The 20,641-nt window shown below is 41.7% G+C and overlaps 2 protein-coding genes across 2 annotated transcripts in view; both read right to left on the minus strand.

Moving 5' to 3' along the window:
* The window catches only part of LOC116673914 (mitogen-activated protein kinase kinase kinase kinase 4), a 34,290-nt gene extending 22,102 nt beyond the window's left edge, over window positions 1-12,188 (minus strand). The window contains 3 exon segments of the mRNA XM_032506278.1: window positions 488-544; window positions 11,500-11,565; window positions 11,910-12,188. Coding sequence (XP_032362169.1) covers window positions 488-544; window positions 11,500-11,565; window positions 11,910-11,966 — 180 coding nt within the window. The 5' untranslated portion in view covers window positions 11,967-12,188.
* A 2,636-nt stretch (window positions 12,189-14,824) lies between these two features.
* On the minus strand, window positions 14,825-20,011 carry chst10 (carbohydrate sulfotransferase 10). The gene is made up of 6 exons (XM_032506279.1): window positions 19,826-20,011; window positions 19,420-19,563; window positions 19,223-19,332; window positions 17,710-17,935; window positions 17,153-17,258; window positions 14,825-16,556 (listed from the first exon to the last, which is right to left on the minus strand). The coding sequence occupies exons 2-6, from the start codon at window positions 19,511-19,513 to the stop codon at window positions 16,004-16,006; spliced, it is 1,089 nt and encodes a 362-aa protein (XP_032362170.1). The 5' UTR covers window positions 19,514-19,563; window positions 19,826-20,011; the 3' UTR covers window positions 14,825-16,003.
* Window positions 20,012-20,641: the final 630 nt, after the last annotated feature.

Here is a 20,641-nt window from a genome sequence, read left to right on the forward strand (position 1 = left end):
AAAGCCGGTTATTGGTGCATGTGTGTGTACCTCCATTATTATTATGGTCGTGTGGGCGGTTGGCCCGGCTGGCCTTCACTGCTACTCTGAAACATTTTACTTTGTGTTGCTGCATATGTGCGTTGTGTGTGTGTTCTCTCATCTGCAGACAGGACCTCCCGCAACTGAGGGCAGCCTGCTGGCCGCTTAATGACGCACTTCACTCAATAAGTATCCTGTTGCCTCTACCCCTCCCATGCTCTTTATTATGGGGGGGAAGGACTCATTACAGAATGTGGCATTTGCTCCTCTGTAAGCTCAAAAACATTTAGGCGTCATCTCCAATGGAATGTCTACCGATTTAAATATGAACCAGACAATCAGAGCACAGACACCCAAGAACTTTGTTATTAGTTCATTTTCTATCAAGCATACCACTTCTATGACTACTACGGCACATGCTTACATTGTAATGTCGCAGCTGGAACAATCTATTGTTTAGCCTTACCTCTGTGACGTCCATGACTTTGATGGCAGCCAGCTGTCCAGTCTTGACATGTCGTCCCTGTGAAGAGAAAGCGAGGTGAGAATCCAAACTCCACTTGGCAACCTCATCGTAATCTTATTAACTGTCTAAGTGATGATCAACAAACTAAGGAAGTGTGTGCACATGTGTGACTGACAGAAACACCGAATGTAAACTAAAAATACAAAAGACATGTTTATAATTCAACAAAAGGATTTGTTGATTCATTAATTACTCAATGATTGTAAGCAGCAGCATGGTGCCGCCATGATGAATCTCGCACTAAATTGCGTGAGATTTGGCGTCACAGTGTCATCTGTCAATTCCTAATAATTGATTGCTTTTCTTATAAAAAAAAAAAAACTAAAAAAATATGCCAGACATTTGGTGGTTTCAGCTTCTAAAATGTGATTTGTTTTATGTCATTGTGAATTGAATTGAAATTCAACTGTTTATTGTTCTCATTAGAGATTACAATCTCAAGCCCAATGTATCCCACGGTACAAGTAAACTTACTATATACAGTGCCGCAGATGAGCATATCGTTCCAAAGCTATCTACTCAAGATTCCCAGACTTCTCTGCTCTCCTAACACCCTAATGCCACTCCTTACATAAACAAAGGACCGAAATAGAGGCCTCTTTACTACCCCTCCTTTCCATCCCCAACCCCAAAGAGGAGATAAAGCATGGGACTTTTTCAGCAGCTGGCCCAATTGGGTGTGGGTATTCCCCTTCTGGCTCTTTAGGACAACACTGCAGTGATAGCGCTGCTGTGTCTCTGCAGCAACTGTATCAGAAACACATACATCAATACACTGTACAGACCTCATGGTTGCAGGAGGAGTACACAACTTAATGCACATCCAGACACACATGTGGACAGCCCCACGAACACCACCACCATCTCAGCCAGTGCATTCCACAGTCAACTGAAACTGTATGGATTATGACAATAAAAGCCATGCAGGCTTAGGGGCCCCTGTCTTTTCACTGGGTAGGAGAGGGGGATGAGAGGGACACTTACAATGCCTTTAATACTCTCCACTTTGATCCCAAGGGTTGCCACTACAACAACAGTGAAGCTGACATTATGGCTGTCAGCTCCCCATGTATTAGCTGCTCGTGCCGACGCAGCCTCCTTTGCTGGGTACACTGGTCACAGGTGTTACCAGGAGGAACTCAGACGTTGTCAACCTCATCCCTTTGCCTTAAGTTCACTTGTACTGTCCTTCAGTGAAAAGTTAACTGGTGGTCATAGGATTTATGACTGACTTATTACTCTGAAAGTCTGGAAACTATTATTTATTACTGAGCTGAAACAAGTAGTTAATTAATTAATTAGTCAAGTAGTTGAACAGCAGGAAATTAATTTGAAACCCTTTTAATAGCTAAAGCAAGCCAGTGTAACTTTTGATGGAAGAAATATCACATCCTTCTTCTTACAAATGAAAAGTTTATAGGCAATAAAACACACACACACACAAACACACACTCACACAGCATAACGTTACTGCATAAATCTCCATGTTGTTTGTAGCTACAAACCCCAACCTGAGTGTCAACACTGATTCACTGCCACAACACTTTCTCTTATGACAAGAATCCATATTGCTTAAAGTCCTCCAGTCCACACCCAACACCAGGTGTAAACACTGCACCTCCAGAAGTAAATAGTGTAAAAATCAGACAATTGCTTTCTCTTTCTCAATATTAAAAACGGGAGAAAAGAGGTCGGAAATTATAGTGTCTAAACGCCAATTGTGTCCCTGCACTTCGTCAACTGTCCTCCTTTAAGCACGACAGCTTACTCTGAATTCCATCCAGATTTCTGTGGGATACAGCTCACTGATACTAACAATACCATTTATCTCACTTTTTGGCTGTAATTAGGGCTTGGCAATAAATCGATATTGTGATATGAGACTAGATATCGTCTTAGATTTTGGATATCGGGATATGACATGAGTGTTGTCTTTTACTGGTTTTAAAGGCAGCATTACGGTAAAGTGATGTACTTTTTTGAACTTACGAGACTGTTCCACTCCATTATGTCCACATTACTGATGATTATTTATCTAAAATCTAAGTGTGAAGATATTTTGTTAAAGCGCCAATTGTCAATCCTAGAATATCGCCGCAATATCAATATCGAGTTATTTGGTCAAGAATATTGTGATATCTGATTTTCTCCCTATCGCTTAGCCCTAGCTGTAATTAAACCAAAGCTAGTTATTCTTACAATTTTACAGTTAACAGTGCCTAAATAAATGTGTGTGTAAACCACTTAAAGCCTAAGAAAAATGTCTGTTTACATTGGGTTCAGCAGTGATTTAAAGATACATCATTTGGAATAGATAGCAGGGGATGAGGATATGAATGTGCTATGATTCCTTCTCTGTAAGCCTGAAGACATTAGTCATACAAAACACAAACATCGCTCAGCTTATGGGTGGAGATAGGGTTATCTTGGCCACAAGGTTATTACATCTTGATACCACAGAACTGGGTTGCACAACATTAGCATATGAGAAATGGGATGTGTGGCTGGGTTACACACAAGTGTAGTGGCATGCTTAATCCCCTCATTTCATCCATTCATTGTGCTGGGGAAAAAAGGAAAACACTGAGCGGTTACCTTGGGGTTGACACAAAGCTGCTCAAGGATTTACAAATGCTGTGAATCGGCACAAATTAAAAACAGGCACGTTTTGGGAAATTTCGATTTGGGGAAAGGATGTTGCCAAATATGCTTAATAGATTTTAAAATCTACTTTTAAACTAGGCTATTCTAAGAGGGACAGGCAAACAAAATGATGGAATGTGCCAAAGTCAACATCAGCTATTTCTCATCCAGATTGTAAATTAAACATTTTTAGTAGATAAGCAGATTAGAGCTATGACTAACAATTATTTACATCATCCATTAATTTGCAGATTTCCCAGAATAAAAAAAAATTGTTCTACAAAATAAAATAAAAATGGAGAAGAACGCCCATCACCTCATCTTTAAATTTCTTGTTTTGTCTGACCAAATGTCCAAAACTCATACTATCACATCAAACAAAGAAAAGAAGCTACTTCTCATAAGGCTGAAGCCGAGTAATATTTGGCATTTTAACGTGAAAATTATATAAATAATTAATCACTCACCAAAATAGCTGCGGCTGTAAATGTAGTTTTGTGGACTTTCAGTCTTGACCAAGTATTTTTATGTTGACTATTATGCATCCTTTAACCAAAGATTTGTTTACAATTGTGCCCGACCAATGGCCAATTTTTCAGGCCAATACAATTTGGATATTTGAGAGTCTAGCAAATCCAAAAGTGTGACCATGATATATAATTTTGGCATTTTTTAAAAATGCAATTTAAATTAGTTACTCATTGGCTGACATAACTATCATATAAACTATCATCATGTCATATCTATGGTTATCTAAAATAAGATAATAATAAGCAATAATAGCATCATCTATACGGGATTTTTTTTAAGCTGATTCCAACAATATATCACTCAATATTCATTAACTTTCTTCATAAACAATTTTTTTTTTTTTAAATAAGGATATTGCACTAGGCACTGCAACCATGCTCCCAAGTGTAAGTATGGATCTGGCACTCCTTTGCATTAGTAGTATTCTGCAATATTCTACAATAACTACACCACTATTAACTTAATACCAATAATTTAGTCCTCTAAGCCATAAATGATGCCCTTCTCCAGCACAAGGTTATTTCATCATTAAGCGTAACAATACATAGAGCAGTGACTGGCACACTGAATTTCAAAAACAAATTTTGTAAAAAAAAAAAAACTAATATACAGTAATGTCTATGCTAACTGGTCTCATGTCCTCCCATCAAAACTGACAGACAACATCTTACATTCTCTACTTTTTAAAGGCCAACTCTCCTATATTAGGACTGCCACTAATAATAATTTCATTATTGATTTATCTGTTGACTATTTTGTACTAATTATATCAATCGTCAAAAGTCTAACATTTTGAGAAGCAGTACAAATCTAATGTAAATCTAATCTAATGTTTACCATTACCAAAACTGAAGAAAAAAAAAATGAATTATTTATCAAGCTGTTGCCGATCACATTTTCTGACGATAGACTAATGGATAATCGACTAATGGTTTCAGCTCTAGTCCTGTGGTTGGACCCCTGTTAGGTGGATCAAGGGATGGCTGCGGCTAGGCCCTAAAGGGCCCCCTTAGAAGCAGTCAGCTAGGCGTGTGTGTGGAGGGGTTATCTAAGGCCCTGAGCTTTCACTCAGTCTTCCCTGGCCTCCATCTCCACTCCTCCATCGCAGCTCCTCTTAACCATGGCCAGATGTGCTGCTGGCCTTTCTCCAGCTCAGCACTAAACCACTAACTGACTTACTGGCTTTAGAGCCTAGCCTAGACAATAAGTTAAAATCTACCCAAAAACAAAATATACCAATCTGTTAACAACACTGGAGAAGAAATCTCACTCAAGACTAGACACTTGAAAAGCAAGGCACTAACTGGCTACTCTATTAAACTGGGTGCTGACATTAGGAGTTTGTAGAATTTGAACTTTCCTATTAAATGAGCATTATTTCATGAATAAACTAAAAACTGTGCCAGTAAAAGCATACATGAAAACAGTTTAAGATACTGTTATAAAACCAGTGATTTGTGTTTTAGGGTGGATTTGCACTGAACAGAAGTGAGCAGTAATGCTCAGCAGTATTGTTAGTGGTCTGCCCACAGAGTCGGTGTGGACGAATGGGGAGTACGGTTTCCCATAGACTTCCTCCACAAGGCTTGTATCCTCTGCATCCTGATTGACCAGAACCTCTCCCGCTCTATACCTTTTACATTAATGTAAGATCAATCACACTTAGCAACTACTTCAAAATGCTGGCTGGCTTTCTAAGCAGGTAAACATACTCCCCCCCCAACAAGAAACTTGGCTCACACTGCCATTGCACAACAGAGTGCTGAAATTGAGCGACATGTGTTTTAACTAGCCATGTAGGTGCAAAACTAACTTTGTTTCATATTATCATTAGTTAATGCACCAAGGGTGGGAGAGAACTGCTGGGTGCCATGGTTTGGTTCTTCAAAAGGTCACCAGTGGGAATGTGTGCGTCGTGGGGTGTGAGCTGGTAGGGCGGTGGTAATGAGGGATGGATGACCCCCCCAAGCAGGGTCATGTGAAGATCTAAGTTGACATTTGAACTGGCAGAGTGAGTAGGTGGGTGGATAGAAAGTGAGAAATAAGCTGGTCACAACCTCCATCTACCTTGGGAAGCAACGATACGAAGTCTTGAGTACACACATAGATGCCTACGCATTCCACAGCGCACACGTCAGGTGAATGCCGGGGAAAGAAATGATCAATCGGCAGTAAGTAGCAGCACATGAGAGCCACGGCAGTGCCTTGCCCCTGCCTCTCTGGGCTCTTCCACTTCATACTGCTGCTGCATTCCAGCACACTGACCCAATTCCCTCACACACACAGCCATGCTGCCTCCACTCCAGCACTCTCCAGAGAAGTAAGGATGGAAGAGGTGGCATAGACAAAGAAAGAAACAGTGATGAGAATGGACGGAGAATAAAAGGCAGGAAGCGAGTGCAGAGATGAAGAGAGAAGCTGGGAAAAGGAAAAGATGATGTGTGAATGGGAAGAGGGAGCACACATGGAAAGATAAATCTCAAAACAGGAGGCCCGCTGATGGCCCTGTACGTCTATTGATCACAGTGCAGTAGTTGGCTGCTGTAAAGGATCAAAAATGCATGTTGGAGCCTTGTCCAAACAGAAATTTAATTATTGCACATCAAATATTTTCCCATCAGGTTTTTAAAGCAGGGAAAGATGTAAAAGGGATTCTCACAAAGAAAAACACCTTTGGCCCAGGTATGATGTCATTAAAATAACAAAAACAAGAGGATGAGCGGAGCATGTGGTAGGAATGAGAGCAAGTTGTGTGGGTCTTAAAAAGAAAAGGAATTTACTCTTCTTGAGAAAATACCATTAATGATTTGAGCTGGGATCTATTTGACTCAGTACATTAGCACATTAAAACAAGAAGTGGTCTTGAAGAGAAAAGAAGCAGTCAAGAAAAGGCGCTGGGGGAAAGACAGGCAAGAGACTGTCTCGTCTTGCCAGCGCCTTTGTGTCTCATCTCAACACCACTCGAGTAATGAGGTTTTCAATGAGCTTCACACAGACAGTGGCATGAACACACTCGCGGACCGAAGACACAGAGAGTTTTGTTCAGGCAGCGTGGCCAGTCAGAGGACGTTGTGGGTCTTGTGACACCCATTAGGGAGAGGGTCACTGTGGGGGAGACGGGGGCAAAAGAGATGCATACTGTGTCAGCTAGAGAGGATGCAGAGTGGAAGAGTGTGTGTTTCGAGTGTGTGTTTGCTTCAACTTGTGCTTAAAATGTTTCAAACGTGCCTTTCAGGTATTTTAAAAGAGCACAATTAAATGTATCTACTAGCCTGTGTCCTAACAGTGTGTAGATAATAGAAAAAGAGCGCAAGTGTGACTTAATATGGGAACCTGGCCCCTGTTGCAGCATGGGTGACACATTCAATACCGCCTGATTCTGACCTAAGAGCTACCCAGCCATGCAGCACCCAAGCTCCCAAGACCTTTACCAATGAGCTCTAAACAACGGTTTATTCATTAGGCAAGCCTGACATCTAATACACTGCTCTGCCAGTAACACGTCGTTAATAGGGTTAAATCCTGTAACGTTAATTTGACTGGCAAAATAGTCACACATCCCTGCATATTAAAATAATAATCACAAGGCTTCTGCTGGATTTTACTAGCGCACTTTATGACAGTGATTGACCAACACTGGATTATTAACACTGATGTCTAATAATCCAATATCAGCCAGGCTCGGCTGGACATGGCTTGGCTGTGTCTTGCTGAGGCTGGATACTTCCCAGACATGGCAGCGGTGTCCGTGGGGATTAGACCATCAGACAGCATCTCCCGACCCCTTTGCAGTGAGCTGATGTGCCAACATGGCATCACTGATTTTGAAGTGCCATCGGAAGCATCGTTCACTTGTTTGCAAACTGCATTAAGATCCCAGCACCAGCCTATTTCATAAAAATCCACGATTTGAACAAACATTCAAAGGACCTTGCTGCTTTGACTGCTGATAACTACGGCACTGGGTTAAGCACCGGTCCCAGCCAGAACCATATGGCAGTGGCAGGAGAGGTTCAGCTCCCTCCTCAGCAGCAGCTCCCCCCCTCTTGTGACCATCAGGCATAGCTAGCCCCCGGAGGAGAGACAGCTACTTGTCCTGAGGGCAGGGCGAGGCCGTCCCTAAGGTTGGGGGAGAAAACAAAAGAAGGAGATGGGAGGACAGTACTGGGAGAGGAGGAGCTGCTGAGCTACAGAATTAGCTTGCTGGAGGAAATTTGTCTTTAGTATATGGCATGAGTGTTTTTAGTGTAGTGCATGTGCACATTAAAAAACTAATAATCTTTCCATCGGATACTTATGCTTGTTGTGGGTATTTAGCCAAATGGCCTTGCTGGTGACCATCAATAGACCCCCCCCCCTCGTCAAAGTCAATTCACTATGGATTTTAACCATTAAACAAACACACAAAATTACTCATTTCTGCAATAATAAAACCTGAATATGGCACAGAGAATTAGGTTGTATATAATTTGTCTAAAAGGAAAAGATCTGTGCCCAGGTGAGATCTGGTGTTTTACCTTTGGCTGTTGAAACAGGACAATGTTAATATAGAAGAAGAAAAACTGATCTGTATCATGTGTTTGAATGAGAAAGTAAATGAGTTGTGTTTGTCTTCTACTGTCCTTTTTATTGTTAACAGCGTGACTATGTTTAATAAGATAAAAGCAGATATAGATCGGGTAAATAAGGATGATGCTCAAAGTCTGAGATGGCTGTACATATGTAATGTGTGTATGTATGTATGTGTGTATGTTGCCATGCCGCAGAAATAAAATTAAACTAACTAACACACGCATGCACGTGAAACATAGGGACATGACAGTTTGAAAATAATGGTGGCACAGCCTCGGATGCATAGCAGGCATGGAGGCAGGTCAGCAGGGGCTCTGGAGCCTCGGGCCTGACTATATATGGCCATTCTGTAGAGCAGAGGGAATCTTCCATGCATACCACGCACAATTTGAGGAATTGTCTTTTTCTATCTTATCATTATCTTATGAGATGCTGAGCCAGAGAGAGTCTCACAGTGATTTCAGAGAGTGTAGATGTAAATGCATTATTTTTGAACGACTAATGACGTGAGACACATATAGTGTAATGCTTCCGGTGGATTGGTATTTGCAAGAAACACGGAGGTAAAGATCATTCCCTGGTTTACAGCGTAATCTGGTTAAAACACTGGCATCTTTGCGGGCTAGTTTTTAGCACAAGATTATGACCGCAATGCTTTTTTTAAATGAATGAATCACTAATGATAATAATACAGTACAGAAGGGTGATCAATCTGTATATAGATCCGAGCTCACATTCCAATAAGCCAGCTGACCAAAGCAAAATATGAAAATGTGCTTTTTGACCATCAGTCAAATTCTGCTGTGCTGGGTTTTCTGAAGTTGACTGTAATCTGGCACCTCTCCAGGGGCAACGGCTGCCCTCTTGGCAGAGAGTACAGCTAGAGAGCCTGCAGCACAGCATGGCCACAAGAACCTTGACATGGCATTTCAGGTCTTAGAGAACAGCTTGCTTCTTTAATTTTCTGGGTAAAGCTGCAAGTGGTGCGACACAGCAGAGATATAGAAATATATTTTTTTTGTGGGATCTGATCCTAGGCCAGCAGCAATAGGACTTAATTAGGTCTATATTTGAGTTTGGTTTGAAATATTTATATTTCTATTATGCTGTGGAAATAAGGAGAATGTTTTTCTACAGCACTTCTTTTTTTTTTAAATCCTTTTTACAGCAATGCACGAAAAACTATTCAAAGTATAAGTCAGTGAAAGCTTGCAAAACCAATAGGCTTTTCTCCTTACATTATCATAGCAAAAATAGAAATGAAATGAACAAATAAATAAAAACTGCACTTATACACTTGACATTTGTTGTGAAAACCAACTTTGAAGTCCACGTTTCTCAAGATCAGGCATTCTATACAGTTTTCCTTAAATAACTAAAAAAAGCTAAAAGGAAAATGTCTCAAAGGAATCAAAAGTCACCACAAATCAAAGAGTAAAGAAGCGTGGTCACACATGATCTAAAAAGGGCCTTGCGATCTGTGACCAAGTGCTTAACAAAGCAGAAAAGGCCGCAGAGGGTAATGAAACTCCACCCAGTTTTCAGTTGGGGGCCTGTTGGGATTATTTAGTCGGTTGGTGTTTGAAACCCTGCGGACAAACTCCTCCTGTCTGAGGAGCTAACTGACTGATGGACTGAGAGACCCAAAGAGCGAGTAGACAAACTCAGCTTTGTGAGAGTTGTGGGCAGGTTCTGTCTGGAACTGGACAGCTGCTCTTCTACCAGTTGAACCCCCCCCCCCCCCCACCCCCACCCCCACCACCACCACCACCACCACAGGCCACATGCCCATTCAACTGGTTAACATGACAGTCAATGCAGTGACCGACAGCTGATTGAAAGGCTACTGCAGCAAGCTGTATTGGGCTACAGTAAGCTATAACTTTGTACAGACGGTTTGGCTCAGCTCATTCAGGCTGTTACGACCATGTCCTTGTGTTAACTGCAGGCTAATCTGACAGCCCTCTCTTGTACAAGCTCCCTTCCCAGACAGCAGCACTCGCAAATAGAATTAGCATCGGACAGTGAATGGAGCGAGAGATTAAAGGGACAAATAGAGGGAGAAGCAGTAATTCTCTGTCCCATACGCCCGGCTCAAAACCATCTGGTGGCAAGATAGCACGCTGCATCACACTTCCTAATGACAATCATCCGCTCCTTCTCTCTGCGCTGCACAGGGCTGATTTCAGGTGTGGCAATCATGTGAGCACATGCACACAGATGGGTTTGCTCTGTGAGTTCAGGCGGTGGGGACCCTGGAATTTCACTGCACTAGGGGATTGAATGCAGGTCACTGGAGCACTGTGGGCTGTCAGAATTAAATACTCAGCTTAGCTTGCTGCTAAGTGCACAAGCAAATTGATGTTTTTTTTTTTTGGGGATAGTCTGCTTCTACTAGCCTATTAACAGTCTGCACCGAGCTTAGCAAACTAGATGTCTACTTACCATTAAGGCATGTGGTGAATGTCATCTTACAGTGTAGCAGCAGGGAACAAAATGGAGCCTACTGACTAGCTAGCTGCATCAATAACAATACTAGGAGGCCCATTGCAACATTATAGGCAGATGGACAGATGTGTCTTCAATCCAAGGCCATCGACCACATCTTTGACTCCTACATGAGCACCCGCTGTGTCTCTCTAGCTTCCTCCTTGGTAATATCTTTCAACAGCCGCAATGTTAATTTCCAACAGAGAAATATGACACCAAGAGCAGATGGCCCAGAGTGGGATTCCCATCCACTGAACTGATTTAAACAGGATATGAAATTTGGTTTTGGTTTAAAGAAAAAAAAAATGAATGTGCTGCAGACAAAAGCGTGAGGCCAGCAGGATTAGCCTCATGACAGATATCATTTCTCCATCCTCGCCTTCTCACCTACTTTTCGGTAAGGCAGGTGATGCAAGATAGGTGATGCATCAGACACTAGACTGTCTGATTCACTCTTTACACACATGTTCAGCTAAACAATGATCAGACTGATATCAAAACAAACTACCATTAGTAGAACCTCTAACATAACATCTCTGATTCTTTCAGGTTAACGTTAATCGCCCACGATGTGGTCTGATTGCACCATCGTCAAGACATGTTTTTGAAATGTCAGTATCTTTGTTCCCAGGCTTGATGAGGGGGGGGAAAACATTGGCAATCCGGAGCATTCACAGTGAAAACAGGACAGGCCATGCACTGCGCCTCCAACCAACCTTGTATACTTGTCCATAGGTGCCATTTCCAACTACCTCCACCAATTCAAATATCCCAGCTGGATCCTGAAAAGAAAAAAGACAGAAAGGCGATTTTGTGTAAATAAATAGCAATTATAATGTGTTTTTTTTAATACCCAACATTGTGCAGTGGGAGCCAGCTGTTGCGCCCTGGTCTACCCTACATGCCAAACGCATCTCGAACAAAGGAAAACCAGACACTGGCAACACCTCGCTTTGGCTCAGCGGTCATTTTCAATACTTCAGCTCCAACCAGAAGGGACATATGAGAACAGTTTAAAACTTGCTCTTGCTAGCCAGACTGGGGGGGCATGTGGTTAACCGAGCAACGTGAAATAAAAGATAGCAAAACAAAACAAAAAACATAGGCTCGGTTCGGCAGCGCTCACCCGCAATGAAGCCAAGTCTATGTCTACTAGACTTTTAGCAGGAGAGTCGTTCGCCATCTTTCAAATAAAAGCAGAGCTTTCCTTTGCGTTTACTAAAGATAATTTCGGCTGTATCATTTGAAATGAATTCGGTGGATAAATCACATTAGAGTCCGTCGCGTATTCCTCTCCGTGGGGTCCGCTTCTCAGCTAAATGCGGGGATCTCGCTACTCCATGTTGAGGTGGCAGCAGCGGGCTCCCTGTCCGCTCTCCTCTCTCTCCCTGCTCGTGCCACTGGTGTCAAGCTAGGCTGAAAACCTTGACTTCCGCCTAAGACTTTCAGCGTAAAAGCCTCACTGAGCTCCTCGTTACATTGTGATAAATGTGAATTTAAGCAATACACTAATTCTCTTATTTTTCAAATGTCCTCAGCTTGTATTCAGTATTCACTTTGCATCCACAATCTTCTGCACTAATTAAGCCCTAGATTGTCATTCATACTTTACTTTGCATACATAATTATTATCATTGTCAGAGGAAACCTGAGATCAAAGATTTTCATTGCCATGGACTGCTTAGTTGTTGATAATATTACAATAAAAACTTGAAACTGCATTGGCCCTGTGTGCAAAGTGTGCTTACATTAGCCAGTGATGGAAAAATACTCACTACTCTTTAAGTCAAGTAGAGGTAGTAAGTGTTAGTAGGAAGAATTCCCCATTTTTGTACATTATATTATTAGATTTCAATTAATGATGCATTAATGTGTAAGCATCACTTTACTGTTTTAATTACTATGCCTATATACCCATCATAAGTCAGTTAATTTTGTTGAGAATGACACATCAGATGTTTTCAAATCAGTTAGTAATTAAAGCTCTAAAATAAATAAAGTGGAGTAAGAACTAGCAAGATGTCCCAATGAAGTGAAGCAGAGTCGTTAAAAGCAGCATAAAATGAAAATAGACAAAGTGTAGGGCATGCCTCAAAATGTTGCGGTTAGTTTGGTTAAGTACAATACTGAAATGCATGAATACATTACATGCGTGAGTGAATGTGGTGTCTACCACTGGCATTATCAAGGCAATTTGCTGACTTGATAATTGGTGAATAATAGCATATTTTTTTTATAAATGAGCAAAAATGTTTTAGGTAGAAAATGAAAAGAAAAAGAATTTGGCATAGGCCATAAAGACTCATTTAATTTATATTAACCTGATCTATTGATATAAATTGTATCATACAGTTCCCAAGTGCCTGCAAGTCAAAAAATATCGAAAATCTTGTATGTTGAAAGAAAAAGTGCCTAATTTCCGCTTTAATCCTGTCTGCTTCTGTCTGACTTGACTCAGCTTTTATTGAGAATCGCACAAACACAGGAAGCCGGTCGGCTTCACACAGATAGACAAGGGCTGGGCCTCAGTACACCAAGCATGGACACCGAGGTGATCTTTAATGCACTATCCACACAGAATCCCCTTACCACTTGTATACCAACGTGCATGTTAGTACGTAAACAATTACCACAAGCATCAGGGCAGGTCAGATGGAGAGAGGCAGACAGGCGCGGACCCCCCACCGCACAGCATCCTCATGGACATGCGCATGTTCGAGTGTCAATATTGGTAATCATGGGTGTGGCAGGTGAGCAATCTCAGAAGTGATGCTGGGTATGTTAGTGCAGTGGTTCTCAAAGCAGCATGGGTCACGAGGAACAAATACCACTACTTAATGTCATCATTACTCAAGCCAAATGTATGACACTGGCTTTTAGGTTGAAATGTTTTACTACCTTCTTCATATAGGGATATAGTAGGCCTATAGCTAAATAATAGTATGTTACCACATTGTTTTATCAGTGATGTTGTGCAGCTCTGATTTCTGATTCTAACCTCTTACATACTGACACTGTTTAGAGCTCAGTCCCAGCAGGAAGTGTGTATTCTTTCTGCCTGAGTTGCAGCCTCAGTTTCCCATCATGGCAAATCAATGTACAGGATAGTGAATTTTTAAAAGCCTTTCAGCCGTGCACCCAAAGGTGCTACTTATAAAGTAAACTGCAGTGCTCTCATTGATCTAGGTTAACTTCTGCTCAGCATTATCTTTCCGTAATTTCAAAGCACGATCAAGTTTAATAAAGAGTATACAGCCACATATGGTATGGTACACACAAGTTACATAAACAGGGGAGGTTTTTTTTTTTTTTTTTTTTTAAATACATTGGTACTCCCCAGCATGGATCTTTACCAACAATACAAAATACAATAGGCAGCGTGTTAATGGTGTTGTGTCCACTGCAGACAGAAACAAATGTTCAGCCGCATTGTTTTAGTTATTCAACACTAATTCTTTAATAAAACAAAAGCTAAGCCTTTTGTTAAACAAAGTTCAACTCAGCGTTCAGGGAACCAGTCTGACAGGATGTGAGAGGTAACCTGGCAGTGGGGGGGGAGAGCACACCACACACACACAACACACACACACACACACACAGTCTTAACTAAGGGCACTCATGTAACACTTTACTGATGCTTAAGGTCCATTAATGAACCTAAATCCTTCTTCTACAAGGTAAACCTATCCAGATGACACTAACGTAAATACGGCTCCACACAGCACGGTCTTGACATGTTTGTTGCTGAGACTTTCCTATGAAGTTATTGTTTTGCCCTCATTCTCATGGTTTAAATGTCAACATCATGTCAAAAATCTGATGTGATGTTTGATCCAAGGATCAACAGGGTTTGTGACCTCATAATAAATAAGTGGTCAAATTTTAAATGGTTTACTGCCCCCTTGTGGATTGTTTATATTATTGCAGCAACATCCACACTAAATGAAGTGTGACATGATGCTATATGTACCTTTTATAGCCCTCACACCAAATGAAATTTAAGCATTGCTTTTCTCCTAGTTAGAAGTAAAAACCCACACATTATTTCACATTGAACTTTATTACCAACTTTTGTTTTCCTGTATTATGACCGCCTGTCCAAAAGGTCGCCAGGTGGTTGCTGGGAGGCAGCACTGTCTTACAACTGAGACACTGTTGGTGTCAGGTTAATATTATAAAAAGCAATATGTAATACAAATGTTGAGTTGCAAGTAATGTTAACATTTACACAGTACATATGAGAAGAAAAAAAAAATCATCCTTTAAAATCTAGTGCCAAAGTCCTTCCAATGACCCAGTGTAGCGTAACAGCTAATAAATGGAGTGACAGGCATTTCATATCTTTTGTCAGTTTCAGTAAAGGCAGACCAACCAAAAAAGCTACAGTATAGGTCTGGCCAGGACCGAACCCTCATGATATTTGAAGGGTAATTTACAGTCTTACATGACTTTAATATGCCTTGCATAAAACAATGGTAACAAGTTAACACTGATTGCAACTCTTAAAACATCAATGAAAGATATCTATGTCCAATTAGTTTGCATTATATTCTTGCCATTCACAATACTGTTGGCATCCCTGATACAGACTCTTTGCCTATGTCAAGCACGATAGCAAGAACAACAGTAAAGACATGTCAAAACACATAGCATTGTCCATCGTATTCCTTGACTAGATGAAGCCATACAGTGCAGTATATTAGCTACATTACAGGGTAACGGGCCTGTATCCCTGGCATTACCCTGGAGTGCATTTCTTTGACTTATAAGGAGAATCCATTCATGAACATTAGACATAAGATAGCAAATCTGTTCTGTACCTGTATTTGATCTTTATGTTAACCCCCCCCCCCCCACACACACACACACACAATGATCAATTTTGCAGCTTTTATATTACTGCTAAATCTCATTATGTGACCGTGTGCCTGTACTCACATCAAAACCTTGGCAGCAACACTTTCTTTCTATTCACTGTATGGTGACACTACAGGTTTGTGGACAGCCCACTTATTAGTTATCAAAAAGTCATTGCAAATACAACCAACAGCCATACTATGTCAGTTATTCTTAAAATAAGAACATTCTACTGCATACCAGCCTTGTAGGTCTGTTAGTCCAGTGACACGAAGTCAGCTACTACACGTCTCTGTCTCAGTGAACCAAACATGTTGAGAGGATTTTATATGAAAACATGTCTTTTAGTCAGTGTTAATCAGTTTAGTTCAGTAGAAAGTCTGGGCTTGGGTAATCAAATAGGTGGAAGTCACCCTGGTAACGTGCGTAGAGACGCCTGATGTCCCGCTTGCTGATGCCTGAGAAGTAGTGCTCTACCTTGGTTCTGTTATAGCGGGTGATGCCTGGAGGAATGGCGGGGTAGGACACCAGATGGTCGATGCCTGCTGCTTTGAGGATGTGGGGGGCGTCCTGCTCCAGTGTCTCATGGTGGCCCACCACACTGTAGTGTATTTCACACGGTGCGCATAGCTCTGCGTAAGTCACCCAGTGAATAATGTGCTCACCGAACTGCCGGTCCATGCGGTGGCGGCCGTCCACGTCACCCAAGTAACGGACAAAGTCCTCGAAGTGCAGGCCGGAGGCGGCGAGGTCGCTGTCGCGGTGGCTCCTGCGGTACTTACGGATGATGGCTGGAGCAATGTCGTGCTTGTACCACGGCTCAAAGCGTGGGTTCTTCACAAACTTGTCCTTGAATGCAGAAATCAGGCGCTCAAAAGGGTCTCTCACGATGAAAAACTTAAAGTAGGTGTTTAATCTGTGGAGGCACATAGGGGTTTGAGGGTGAAATTTGTATTCATTGTTTGGACTGTCACAGCGGGCATTTCTGCATTCTTGCTGACTATCGTAAATACTAAATCACATGCCTTACAATGGCTCTTATACTAGCATCAACTGAGCAGGTGGTACCCAAACTGCAAGGCTAAATATAAATAATTGATGCATGGTTCTGCAGCACTGCCATAGCAAAGCATGGACAAGACAGTGAAAGGATGACGCTGTGAGCGTAAAGCAGACAATGAAGGCACACCAAACGCCACAACAAAAACAAAAAAAGAAAAATTTAGTGGTGACCACAACTCGATCTACGGAGCCTGATTACAGTGTTGTTTTGGTAAACCGATTATGGCCCACCTCTCTTTCTCTCTCGCACCTTGACAGAGAACCTGTGCTTTGTGCGTTCAATCTGTCTGTCAGTCACCCCTTTGTTTAAATACAGGGGACCTTGCAGAAAAAAACGTTTGGTAACTACTCAACAACGCTCTCAACTGTCATCCATTCACAGTAACTACAAGCACATGGTGCTACCTGGGCCTGACACGTCTCCATTTATCCCTGTAACTCTTGACTAACCTGTGAGTAATTTCCTGCGGCGCGAGCGTTGAGAGACGGGGCAGGCCGTTCTTCTCATGGTCATGAACAAGGTTTTCTGGGATATCCTCCACGGTGGGGAATGCTCCTGCAAATGTTAATAGCATAAGTCATCAACTGAATTAATTAATTTTAACAAACAGACCTTGAGTCACTCTACATATACAGCACTACGTTTTACAAAGATTTAATTTATTTCTGGGCTTTGCCCTATGTTTTACTCACGCACAAAACCACAAATGGTACTCCATCAGCAGTTCCTTATCTTTGACAGCCTGGGAAAACCCTGACGAACTTCCAGCAAATTTAAGATTTGCTGGAAGTTCGTCTTGCCAAGAGCCCATTTAAGCCCAATTACAATTTTTCCAAATTGAGGAACCAATCACAACCGTTAAGTTTAGGTCTGTCCAACTGCACCCAGAGGCCCCTTTTGAATTGGACTGTGAATGAACCTTCCCCAGACCCACACTCAGTTTTAACTGAAACGGGTCTTGTGTCAACCAGGCTATATCATTAATTTTCATCCAACCCCTACTTACCATTGAGCACAATGAGGACCTTCTTCCATTGTGTGTTGCCCACTTTCGGCGTCTGGCAGAACAAGATCTTGTGTTTGTCGCAGACAAAGATGCGGTCCAGGACAAACTTGCTGATGGAGACGTGAGTCAAATTCCTGAGGCTGCTGTTCTTACACACTGCGGAGAGCAACTCGATTCGCCTCTCAACGACGGACTGCCAATCTGTCACTGTGGGCACCGCTGAGGGCTGAGACACACATACAACACTAATGTGACTGATACCCTTGTTTCTAATGGTATCGGCATGGCTGTGGAGGGAGACAAACTTTAATACTAATTTAATATTGTATGGCACTGCCCGGAAATAAGACAATTTTCCAAGAGTCCAAAATATGGTAGGTTTAATTTGAGATGTGGATTGATCACCATGCACCGTGTCTGTTGGGAGCTGAGTAACACAACACATGATAAAAAATTACATTTCTTATGGATTGGAAAGTAACAACATCAAATTGTTTTGGTTTGCATCACTGGCTAAAGGACTTTATAGAACTGATAATGATGGAAGGTAATGATAATGGCCTAGATGGACCATGACTCTTAAAATAAATTTAGTTTTGATCTGTTTTGACTGTTACATTTAAGCATGATTTCATATATCCTGTAATATTATTCGTATTATTACATTACTATGGTTTTCAGTTATATGACTTCACTTAATTCATTCTGTATGTGTCCTCGCTAAGGAAGAGATCACAGCTGTTTGTCCCTAAATTTACCAGTTGAAGGTTGGTGCCATAAAGTCTGAAAGACAGTTGTCTATGCTATGTTTATCGATAAAGGTATGGAGTCAGGACAAATCGATCTGTACGTGACCGAACGGCACCAGGTTGTCTTTGGCAGCTAAGATAAATGACCATAAAAACTCTGAGGCACGAGGGACAGATGTAGAAAAGACGTAGAGGTGGCTCCAACTTGTCTGTGTGTTAAGATTAATTGTTTTGCTAAGATTAGGCACGTTCCCAAACAAGGTCTCCTTTTGCAGGAGAAAGAGAACATAAGACCGGGGTTTTGTCCTTTAGATTTGTCAGACTCTCCGCAAGGTTGCTGCTGTGAACTTTGTGGGGCTGTTTACCTTATACTCTGCCGAGCGTGATCAAAATACACCGAAAAGCAACTCGGTAATCTGCTCAGCTGTCTTTATTTTGTTTCCCTCCACAACTTTTCCTCTCCTGCTGAATAGAAAACTTCCACAAAACTGTTCAAACTGAAAGTTTGACATTGCAATGACTTCCTAAGTACATACATTTATATGTCTTTTTATCTGTAACCACTGACTGTATTGTTTTGTCCTTGTGTTGTGTGTGTGTGTTTGCCATTGTTTTGTATTATTGTACAGTTCTTGTAATTAAAAAAAAAAGAAAATATAATACATTTAAAAAAAGAACAGATGATGAAAATTGGGAATGACTTAGTTTCAAACTTAGTCGGTGATGGAGTATAATTAGTAATCTTAGTAAGCTTCGTCAGTCACCTGATCGGATGGCTTGAGAACTGGTTTCTCTGGACTGGAAACAGGATTGGGTTTAACCACCTTGGTGCCTGGCACCGTCCAACTCTGACCACCAACCCGGTCTCCATAGTCTGAAAAAAAAAAACAGATTAGAGTGGGCTAAGCACATGTACCCCTGTGACTTACTGTAGTAATCATCATAAGACACACCGGCTTACCATCTACAGCTCTGAAGCTGATTAACTTGCTGACAAACATCAGGATGAGCAGCACCCAGCCGCAAGCCCCAAGGAGCAGCCAGTGGTGCCGCATCGCTTCGCCCGTTAGCCGACGGCCATGGAAACACTGGGCGGCGCTCCCACCTGGGCACACACACACACACACACACACACACACACATGCTCAGCTTTGTTTAATATGAATATTAAACTAATATTAGCGTTTACAAACAGTAGCAACCGTTAACTGTATTTAGCTTGCTGGTTCAGTTCGTTAGCCAACCAGTTAGCCTCACCTGTCCCTCCCAGACATGGAGCAGACAACTTGAACCACCCTAGTCTTTCTCGGTGAGGTGAATTCAATATGTCAAAACAGACCGAGCACCCGAGCAGCCCGGCGTCTTACCTTCTTGGTGTGTTACAGCAACTTCACAGCTGAACAAACTCTTGAGGAAATGTTGAACGATGCCACCGCTTCGAGGCTGCTGCGTCCATGTTCTTCTTCACAACATCCGACTGCTAACGAACAAGTAGCTCCCACTAGCGACAGCATAGTAGCAGCGCACGTGCAGTGCTCGTATTTTCCTCAACGCTTCAATATGTCCAACCCCCTGTCCACCGTCACACCACACCAAAAAACAGTCACAGCTTGTATTATGAAATCACTTGAGGTCAGTTGTAACATCTCCTATTTGGCCTGGCTTTATTTTGCACCTATTTTATTTATGGAGTGTTTCATAATATGTCAGCTTAATCACTCATGCAGTGTACATGTTATCCAATGATCTATTCCAGATGTAGAAGAAAATAGGAAAAAACATTTATTTCGCTTTGGTCTGCCTCCGTGAAGGGTATCTCCATAACTAAAGCTTTTGGGGATCCTCCCTCTAGCATCTGTGTTAACCCTGCTCTGGTCAATGCATAGTGCAAATGCATTGAACTAGCACTTAGTAGTCCTTTAAATAATGTTCTTAATACAGATTTGAGTGCATTCATTTCATTTTCGTTTGCTGACGAGACAGCTATGGCGTGCCTGATCACAGAAAATGAAAAGGCCAACCTCATCAGCAACACTCAAATCATAGCTGACTTTTGGCATAAGCATAAACATATCCATTTTAGTTATAATGCATTAAAAGTAGGAACTGAGTTTACATTTCACTGAAATTGTGATTTATATGCTTCCATGTGTCACATAAAATTGAGTAGTACTATGACTCAA

Source organism: Etheostoma spectabile, chromosome 24, assembly GCF_008692095.1.
Source record: "Etheostoma spectabile isolate EspeVRDwgs_2016 chromosome 24, UIUC_Espe_1.0, whole genome shotgun sequence".
NCBI lineage: Eukaryota > Metazoa > Chordata > Actinopteri > Perciformes > Percidae > Etheostoma > Etheostoma spectabile.

Excerpts from the sequence above, each read along its gene's own strand:
- chst10 (XM_032506279.1), bottom strand. The coding sequence starts at position 19,513 with ATGCGGCACCACTGGCTGCTCCTTGGGGCTTGCGGCTGGGTGCTGCTC. Across the intron at positions 19,333-19,419 it reads CAGCTTCAGAGCTGTAGATG|ACTATGGAGACCGGGTTGGT; the intron begins GTAAGCCGGTGT and ends TTTTTTTTTCAG. Across the intron at positions 17,259-17,709 it reads GGTCCTCATTGTGCTCAATG|GAGCATTCCCCACCGTGGAG; the intron begins GTAAGTAGGGGT and ends TAACATTTGCAG.